The sequence below is a fragment of the Pygoscelis adeliae genome, unplaced genomic scaffold (assembly GCF_000699105.1).
Source record: "Pygoscelis adeliae isolate BGI_AS28 unplaced genomic scaffold, ASM69910v1 Scaffold19, whole genome shotgun sequence".
Taxonomy (NCBI): Eukaryota; Metazoa; Chordata; class Aves; order Sphenisciformes; family Spheniscidae; genus Pygoscelis; species Pygoscelis adeliae.
The window spans coordinates 2,054,076-2,064,423 of record NW_008825533.1 but is presented as its reverse complement, the minus strand read 5'-3'; the positions used below and the strand labels follow the sequence as shown (position 1 = coordinate 2,064,423).

General features: G+C 37.5%; 1 protein-coding gene across 1 annotated transcript in view; it reads left to right on the top strand.

Moving 5' to 3' along the window:
* Nucleotides 1-983: 983 nt before the first annotated feature.
* Nucleotides 984-10,348, top strand: part of EDIL3 (EGF-like repeats and discoidin I-like domains 3) — a 190,868-nt gene continuing 181,503 nt past the window's right edge. Inside the window, exons 1-2 of the mRNA XM_009331792.1 lie at nucleotides 984-1,038; nucleotides 3,589-3,717. Of these exons, the coding sequence (XP_009330067.1) occupies nucleotides 984-1,038; nucleotides 3,589-3,717 (184 nt within the window). The remainder of the gene's footprint in view (nucleotides 1,039-3,588; nucleotides 3,718-10,348) is intronic.

The following is a 10,348-nucleotide window of genomic DNA, read 5'->3' as shown; positions in this document are numbered from 1 at the left end:
AAGTCTGATGAGGAGCGGCTGAGGGAGCTGGGGTTGTTCAGCCTGGAGAAAAGGAGGCTCAGGGGAGACCTTATCGTGCTCTACAACTGCCTGAAAGGAGGTTGTAGCGAGGTGGGTGTCGGTCTCTTCTCCCAAGTAACTAGCGATAGGATGAGAGGAAATGGCCTCAAGTTGCACCAGGGGAGGTTTAGATTGGATGTGAGGAAAAATTTCTTTCCTGAAAGAGTGGTTAAACATTGGAACAGGCTGCCCGGGGAAGTGGTTGAGTCACCATCCTTGGAAGTATTTAAAAGACGTGTAGATGAGGCGCTTAGGGACATGGTTTAGGGGTGGAGTTGCCAGTGCTAGGTTAATGGTTGGACTTGATGATCTTAAAAGTCTTTTCCAACCTAAACGATTCTATGATTCTATTATTGTTTATTCAAAGGTGATATTTATTTTGTTCTGCATAATTTCACAGACAATAAGTCATAAATAAAGGAGCTTACATTTTAAGTGAGTTATACTAATTTAAGTATGCAAGTTTGCACAGCCTGGTATCTAGTTTTAAGTAGAATTATTGCTCACTTGTATCTGTGCGGTTACTCATTTCTCTGACTGCATCATATTTGACGTCATACTATGGTATTATTTTAACCGTTGTTGTTCAAAGTACAGATTTCCCCTCTTTAGCCCTCTTTAGCATTACATGAATGAGACAGGCTAGGTAATTTTTTTTGTTGGAGCTTTTTGTCTCTTCCCCCCCCCATTTTCTTTAGAGGTGTGCTGTATTCATTTTATTTCTGCAATGTGATATAATGACAATTAAAAATTTACACCGGTGACTGACAATAGAATTTGGGCCAAGGTGCTGGGTCAAAAGAGCACTTAGTGTAGTTATTTCCTGAACATGGAAATAAGTTACTGTTTTTGGAGGACAGCATCTGCTTTGTTAGTCCTAACCTGTAGGTCGGGTCACTTTACTTCAGGCTGAAAAAGCCAACATGAATTTTCAGACAAATGAAAACTACACAGTTAAGTATGCACAGTTTGGTCAAAGTAGGAGATTTCAGTTTCTGGAAATATAATGGAAAACTGGGGATGCATTAGGCTTGTCAGTCAATATAAAACTTACAAACTGAAACAGTATTTAGTCTTTTTACCTTTCTTTTTCTTTATTGTATTGCATAATTGAAATCAGAAGAACACTGATTCAGGAAACATAGTAAAAATGTCCCCTCTCATTTTAATCAGAATATCCATATGGATTTGCATAATAAGTGTTCCTGCTCCAGATGCTATTTAATTTATTAATTTAATTAAATGTATAGGAATACAGTTGTCAGAGCATTCAGTTAATAGTAGTCGTTCTTTCACAACCAAATGCCTGAGCCCCATGAAGTAAAAACCAAGCATCCTTTACTGCTCCAATAATGCAACAAGCACTGAAAATGAGAAGTCTTGACTTATTTAGATTCAGTTAAGAAGACAGACAATGTGTAGTCATTAGACAAATAATATCTTATGTCATTGACTCTTTTCAAATAGCTCTAGTTCTCTGTCAGCTGGACAATCTTCAAGACAAATACCAAGTACATAGACACATAACAACTCTCGGTGTCATGAAGTCAGCTTAAAGCTGACATTAAAATTAAATCAAATTAAAAATAACCCAGTAAACTAACCCATAACTAGAGTTTTTTACAACTGATGCACAGAACTCATAAAGGCAGTTTTGTACATCTGTTAAATTTCTTAAGTGATTATTAGATTGGAATTCTCACACCAGGCACTAATCTGAAGTCTATGTGCCAGAAAAGTGTTGAAAACATTTTGAGTTCCCTTGCCACCACTATAGTCCAAAACATACTTTAATGTCAGTAGTACTAACATAAACAAGTGGATTCCTATAACTCTTTACAATTACATGGCAAAAAACTGATGACTTTTCAATTTAAAAAAGCATACAAAATAATGTACTTATTTTTTAATAATTACCTATCTGCAGATTTGCTTTAAGTTGCATTTGCAAAAATTTTGCAAAACAAAACCATACTGCACAAATTATTAGTATTTCTAAAAACAATACTGAGCAATAGAGAGCACATATCTGTCTTATAAGATGATGCTTGAGATAAAAATGCTTCTAAATATATATTTAATAATCTGATAAAAAATATTAAATTGAAGCTGATAAAAGCCTAGGGCATTCTTTAGGATTGCTTCCAGTTATCCCATTGGGGACAGGATGCAATCCTGTATTTCTGTATATTTGTAGAACTATGATAGGGTGGGGCTCTTTAAGGGTGTTAAAACTGAGGAATTACAAGAATTGAACAGGCACTCTGTTCTCTCTTTTATATCTCCTCCTGAAGGCCGTTTCAAATAGTATTAGATAGGAAATCACAATAACGTGGTGTACACACTGAGACGTTCAAGTTCTGAGCATATGAAGCAGCCCTGTGGTGCATCTTTCAGAGTTTATGTCTTTCTGCTGTTCATCACCTCGCTGCTAATTGACTGAATAGGGTGTCTTCACTGAAGAGCAATTGAAGGCTAAGCAAAATCTGCTTGTTTAGCATTATTTAGGCAGGCTGAAGCTACCCACTGTGCCAGTGCTTGCCCTGTATCCCAGGGAGTTTTGTAGCATAGCTGATTCATAGCATAGCGAAGTATATATCTTTGTTTCTAACTGATTTGTTCTGATTCTGCGATCAAAATGAATTATGGGAGAACCTGACAAACTTCCTTGGGACATGGAGGGGACTTTCGGGGAGCACTGAGGGACTGTGGCCTCTCAAGTCCTTTAGCCTCTAGCCCTGCCGTGGAGTTGGTGGGTCACAAGTCATAGTGAAAGCCTCCCTGGGGGCACAGTGTGAGCATACAGCAGGTCTGGTCATAGGGCTCCACATCAAAAATCATTGATTGGTTGTAAACTTACTGTTAGAATTAAATCGTTCAAAATACTTCAATGGCTTTAGTCTGTACTGTCAAACTTCATGCTGGGATCACATGTAATTGGTCTTTGTGTGACTGACATAAAGCCAACATAGAAGCACACTGCTGGCCTGAATGCCATGCTCCATGTTTAGCTGCGTGCCAATGCCTGATTTGGATCAAATCTGTGCTGTTGAGTGATTTAGGAGTGCGTAAATCTGGAGCACCTGATGATGTAACCACAGCCACAGTTCTTTGCTTATGAACCAGGTGATAAGACAATAGCCTGAATTGAAACCACCATTCAGGTTTACGTTGAAGGGAACTTGGAGAGGTAAAACCCTGGGTAAATTCCAAGTATATATCCTGAATGACTTCAAGCAAGAGAAAGCAAAAAAATATTTTTTGTTAAATTTTATTGTCTTTTGCAAGTGAATAGCTGTCAGTGTGTCTAAGAGAATCACATTTTATGGAGTAGAAGGCTAGGGGAAGATGATTACACAGAGGTGTGCTGTTAAATAAATATAAAATGGAATTAGGCAAAAGGTATTCACAGGACATACAGGTTGTCATCCCTTTCTGTCTTGGTTATCAGCAATCTGCCATACTTAGAGCTTCTGTGTAACTTTTGGAGAGGTTTATACAGGAATCTTTTTTTCCTGTAACCCACAGGGGACGTTTGTGACTCCAACCCATGCAAAAATGGTGGCATCTGTCTGTCGGGGCTGAATGATGACTTCTACTCATGCGAGTGTCCTGAAGGCGTCACAGACCCCAATTGCTCTAGTGTTGTGGAGGTTGGTAAGTGCAAACTTTAAATGCTGGAATCTTGAGTATCCCATTAGTCTGTGGCTGGCTAACCAGTGATCATGTCCACGGCATTTTGTATAGTGCTGTGGTCATTGCATTGTTCATTATTGGTTTCTTAACCTTATTTCTATATCATAGATATCTATGTCATAATTAACAGACAGTTAAAACAGTATCTGACAAGTGTATCTGCAGAACATAATCACTCAGAAAAGTTCAGCACTCTACTTCACAAAAAGATCATAGCTGTGACTTAAAGTGACCAACATTTCTCAAAGATCAATGTATATATCGTTCTGCTGATCAATGACCATTCAAAGCTTGGTTTCTGATAGTTTTATGCCTAGGTCCAGAGTAAAGAGTAATTACTTAAACAAGTGAAGAAACAGTATAGGAGAAACCAGAATAACACATAGTAGTCACTTGTTTTAATTTCAAAACAATTACCCAGCTGGAGGTTATAATTAATCATTATATGAGTGCATAGAGTGCAAGTCAAATGTACTGAAATTTTGTGATGTGTATTTGACTCAGAGTAAACATAAACATGAGTGGCAGCTCCAAAACATCCGGCAGGTCAGGCCTCCATCTTAAGAAAAATTAATGAGAAAATCAAAGTGCAAGGGAAAAGATGGTAGACAGCTCATTGTGTCACAGGCCATCCCATCATTTCTGATGGAGCAGAAGAGCTGCAAGTTGACCAAGATTTTATATTATCCCAAAGAAGGTATAAAGGTACGTATGGTAGAGCAAAACAATAAATAGACACTACTGTTTAAATAGGTACGTTTTCTACCTCTCTCTTCCATGGAGTTGTGGGAGTTAGGATAGGAAGGTAAAAGATACAGAAAAGCATTGACTTACAGAAGAGATGGCAGTGTCTCTTATTTTTTTCCTATTAGTAAAATACGCAAAAGTGGAGGTTCTGTGGCCATACCTCTTATCTGAAGGCTTTGCATGCCCTGCCTGCATTTCTTCTACTGACAACCAAAGTATTTGAAAGCAGTATGACCCTTCAAGTATTTCATATCATACGTCTGTGTCTGTGATTCATCAATCTGGGTTACGCTAACATGCTTCAGTCTGTGACGGCTGAGTAGTACTCGCACGTTTTGCTTCTGCCAGCTGTACTGTAGGACACCAACCCCAGGCAGAAAGGCAAGGCCAACAGCCTTGCTTCTACAGGTGTCTCATTGAAACTGTGACAGCTAGGCTCAGCACCTCTCTAACACTGCAACCATCCTAAATCTGTGTGGTTTTCATTTTTTAATAAATAAATAAAGGCTACACAGGCACAACCTGAATACAGGGTTGGTTTGGTTTTGTTTTGTGTTTTTCTTTTCTGAAAATGATGTTACTGTTGTTCTGGGAGTGAATTCTAAGTCTTCACAATGCAATTTTAAGGGAATTTGGATAGAATTTTATTTCCCTGAAGATAAGCTTTCTGCAGACAAATGAACTAGTTCCTGTGAAAGAATGACCAACTTTGGTCAGACACCAACTGCATTTTTTTCTGACTGTAAAATGTCATAGTAGCTGGTTATTACCTATCATTTGAGTTGCACAAGAAACTGCTTGTCCCCTTGGTGCAACCACACAAGAAGCCGGAAGACACTGCCTCAGAATCCTGTTTTCCATCCCTTTCGCTACGATTACCAGACTGAGATTTTTATGCATGCTTGAAGGGTCTGGATTTATCCTACAGCTGTATATCATGCTACCCTAAAATGGCCTTGACATGGGTTTACTGTAGAAAACTTGCATTGCACATAACTGGGAGGATGCCGATCATGAGTGAATCTGAGATAAAAGCATATTGTGGTACTTGCCACTGTAATTTACAACTAAATATTAACAGGGCTTTAAAAAATACACATATACTTAACTAAATTCTTCAAACACTTCACAAAAATCTCAGTCTGGTAAACAGAGTAAAGCATAAGCAAATAGAGAACTTGAGAATATGAGGTAATGACAGCACTTATGCAGACAGAGTAGTACATTTTTAGTTTGCAATCCAGAGGGAGTATCTGCCAGACAACATTGGTTAAGTAAAGGACTTATTAATCTTCCTGTATTAGCTAAAATCCAGAGTGTTAACTTAATTTGTTTGTCCTGTATGATTATGCTACATGTATGGATTCAGAGACTAGCCATTACTTTTTGAAATAGTTTTTAAAGTAATCTTTTACTTTTTAGTAAAGGCTGTCTGAGGCTTATTCAGCATTATATTCCCCTACGTAGAGTCATATAAACCACTGAAGAAAACATTATTTCAAGATAGTATTTTGTTTTTTCCTATGAAAATGATGATGATGAATAGTGTAAGCTATTAGTCAATTAGGCTCAATTAATTCAAATACTGGAGTGTTTCAAGTAAAATAATAAGGTGAAGTATGGGTGTGTGAGAAGCCAAGGAATGCAAGACTCCGTGTGATCACTGTTACCAAGAGTGTTTATTAGCAGATGCAAGATTGGAGAAAGAATGCTAACAAAGGTTACTTCTCTTTGGCTTTTTAATGAGTTGTTGCCCAAAAGCTATTTCTCTTAATACTTAGTATCTCAAAAAAGTTTCTTGACTATTTCCTGTGTAGTTGAAAACACTAATTTGTTTGAAAATTAGGCATTTAGGATGTCGGAAGGCACTGAGTAAGAAGAAAAGAGGAGGGTAGGGGAAAAAAACAATGCAGAGAGGAGCTTATGTCAGTCCGTCTCCCCTTGAAAGGGCTGCACAGCAAATTTTAAAAGCAGTTGAGTGTACTGTGTGGCCCTCTCATTAGATACTCCACTATTAGACTTTATTTAGTCCTGGTGACAGGATACTGTTGATCTCTGGACAATAGCTGGAGTGTCACAAATTTTCAAGGAACATACCTCAGACAGGAGGATTTCACAGTGAAAGGTAACAGGGATTTTACTTAATCACACATTAAAGTGGGTAAATAAAAAACAATGCCATACAGATAAGAAGTTATAAATTCACGTAAAGGAAAAAAGATAGATGCATAAAAGTATATAAAGGTAGGAAGATTAAATATTTAGGCAGAAGTCTTACCTAAGTCAATCAACAAAGATTCAAGACAGTTTGGGAGCCGCATGAATATTTCAAGGACTTAAGAATGTAAGTCCTGTTATTATCTTAATAAAACTAAGATGTAAAATAACCCAACATGATTATAGCACCTTATTTCAGTCTAAGAAGATTCATTATTGCTCTTTTTTTCTAAATTTACCCATGAAAAATCCTGACTCCTCTGCCATACCTCACCACTATTTTCTGATCCGGTAACTTTGAATGTATCTAAAACAATTTTTTTGTGAAATGTTTGTAATAGTAATTTTTATATTTTAAGTTTCTAATCCTATTCTGATCCTACTCTTTCTCTAATGGTAATCCTGCCTTATTTCCTATGTTTCCTTATACAAAATACTCTACATAGTCATGCTAAAAGAGTTGAGATTAGACGATAGATCTATAATATCACCCCGTTTGTGCAGCCAGGTCATTTCAGTGCTTTGTGTATCCTAACATTCTAAATATCTGATAAACTGGCAGAGAATAAGATAGAGGCAAGCAGGAAAAAGTACACTGTGGTTCTTTTCAGTACAGCACATTCTCCAGTGAGGTAGAAAACTATTTCGCTAAATAAATAAGAGTAAAAGGTAATTATATCAAGCTTCCCAAATAGCAGGATGTTTTCCAAAGATAATAAGGTCACTATGGCCTGAGTTACCTCTTTGGCAGACTCCTATCTATATCTTTGGAAACAGGAATTTTAACCTAGATTGAAAAGGATTCACATGTAATTAACATCGGTATTGAAATGCATTACAGACAACAACTTGACAGACTTTACATCATTTAAATAATTCACAAGTAATTGTCAGAAACTGTATAAATTACAGAAATACCATAAACTACAACTGTTACATACAATTAATAGAAGTCTTTAGTACATACTGTTCAGGAAAACTATTAACATGAGTCCTAATCCACATGGGTAGTTGATGAAAGAAAAGTAGCTTAGTCATGGACAGTGCATGAGGGGAGCAGTGACAGTGTGGGTATATATATTGAAATAATACTGGGAGAATTTTTTTTTTTTTACATAAAAATTATTCCTGTTTTGTTTGGTGTGTGCATAGGGGAAAACAGGGAGAGAAATACATGACTGAAGAGAAAAGTTAAAGAAAGTGCAGCTAAATTTAGTATGCCATAAGGCTATCACAGTATGTACCATGAGTGACCAAGTTGTTCACGTTTGAAACATGAGCAACTTAAAACTATTCAGTCTTGATCCTCCAAATCTGAAATTCAGTTGTTGTCTGAGAGGATAAACTGGCAAACATGTTTAGTTTATGTAAGTGGAAAAATAAATGATGTACAATGATAGGGAGGGTGGAGGAGTTATGAGCACATTAGAGAAGAGCTGGGAACCCTCTTCAAAGCTGCATTCAAATAGGCTGTCAGTACCCTTTTGGAAAGTGTCTTTACCTTTTGCATCAGCTCTCAATACTCACTGAGAAGAACTTGTTATTGAAAACCGTGGTAAAAAAGTCTATGTGCATTTTAGAAGGATGGAAAGGCAAGTTAATGATCTTATACACATAATACAGGAAACTTGGGTCTAAATTCAGCATGGTGGCTGAGAGAAGGGAGGAGAGCTGAAAGGAAAAAAAGAGGTGCCAGTTTTGCATTACATCTTTATTCTGCCAAGTGATTAAGAAGTGATTGTGGGGTTCCTTGTTTATCACATTGCAGTGCTTTCCGTATCAGTTTAGTCTTTCAAGTGTCCAAGGGAAACTATTTCTTTGACAGCTACTGTCTCTGAGCCTGGGACACAGGAATCAAAGAGGTTCTTCCCTTTTCGTGCTGTCAGATAAAAATTCAGTAAGATGGATTAGACCCAGAGTGCTATGATCTGTTGGCTTTGTGGCTTTCTTTGCACGACCTAAGTCTCTACCTTTGCTGTCCTGATCTCTGCACAAGACCAGAGCTTGTCAAAAAAATCAGTATGGATAGATTTCTGTCATTGTTTTCCAGTCAGTGTTACAGGTGCTTTTTAATTCCATGAGTGGAAATGACTGAATGATTTCCAAGATGTTTTTATAGTCCTACAATATGTGATTTTTTAAGGAGGATTGTTTGCACCACACATTGAACATATGTACTAATAGATTTTCTCTCTAAGGTAGAAATAATGAAATTAGTCCTTTCTTACAAAAGAATTCCAATGGCTTAGTGTCATGTGTATCTAGTATGCAATTGATATGAATGTAGCTGCCTTAGCTCTAAATTAGGTAGCCTGAAATAATTCAAATTAAAGTACTGGTGATCATAAAATCAGAGTAGTTGAGGGTGGGAGGCAGTTTTGGACGTCTCTAGTCTAACTCCACTTCTCAAGGGAGGATCAGGGGCACAGGTTTCTCAGGGCCATGTCCAGTTGGGTTTTGAATATTGCCAAAGATGGAGACTTCACAGCCTCGCATGACAATCTGTGCCAGCGTTTGATCACCGGCACAGTGAAAAAACAAACAAACAAATAAACCCAAATATTTTTAAGTGGAATTTTGTGAATTTTAGTTTCTGCTCTTTGTCTCTTATCCTGTCACTGTGTACCACTGAGAAGACCCTGGCTCTGTTGTCTTTATTTTTATAAGACTTCTCTTCTCCAGGCTTAACAGTCCCAGCTCTGATAGGTGCTCCTCATATGTCAGGTGCTCCAATCCCTTAATGATTTCAGGGAAATAGTCACGTCCCTTAGCCTGCTGGCAGTGCTCTCCCTAGTACAATACAGTACTCAGTGCAGATTGCCCAGAATACTGGGAAATAGAGTGTGGACTCCAGATTTCAGCATCTGATGTCATTGCTGTATGTGTAGTGTCACCCAAACTGACTATATTTATTGCTATTGTGACAGAATCTACCTAAGTGACTTATCCACCGTGTTTCTTATTGCCAGCAGGGAGGTTTTATTGTATGGCTGTGAGTTCTTCTTCAGTAAAGTTTCATGCTTTGCTTTTGATACTGATTTATTATTTGGAAAAAAATTGCAAAGGAAAGGAGTGTCTGTTTGTTTATATTTTTGTTCTTGAAAATCATTTCAATGGTTCTGTTGGTATAAAAGTGAAACAGCAGAATGGTGAGTTGGGCCCATGTTTATCTGAATGTAGGAAGAATAATCAGGTAGTTTCTTCTAGGAAAAGAGTGAGATGGAGTGGGAGAAGGTGGGTAGAAAACAAGTTCTTCCCTGCTAGGCTTTATCTATGATACCTGTTTGGATTCTGTGCTGATTTCTTTCCCTGTGGGCAAAGAGGGAAAGTGCTAGTTTTCTTGAGCAACAGCTTATTGCTTCAGAGTTCTTAATAATGTCCAGGTTTCCACTTCTGAGCAATGAAGGAAGTTGTTAAGTGGAGCCCTATCAGCATGGCATCTGATTAAAATGAAGCTGATTTTGTGTGAACCTGATTTTTGTTTGGTTGGTTTTAGTGTGAAATATCCCTAAAGTATTTGCTAAACTATTTGAAGTGCACTCTTGTATTACTTTCCGTATGATTAGCATTTGCAGTATGAGTATGGACTACTAAATTCCTCTTAGTAAGGCTGTAGCAGTTGTATGTA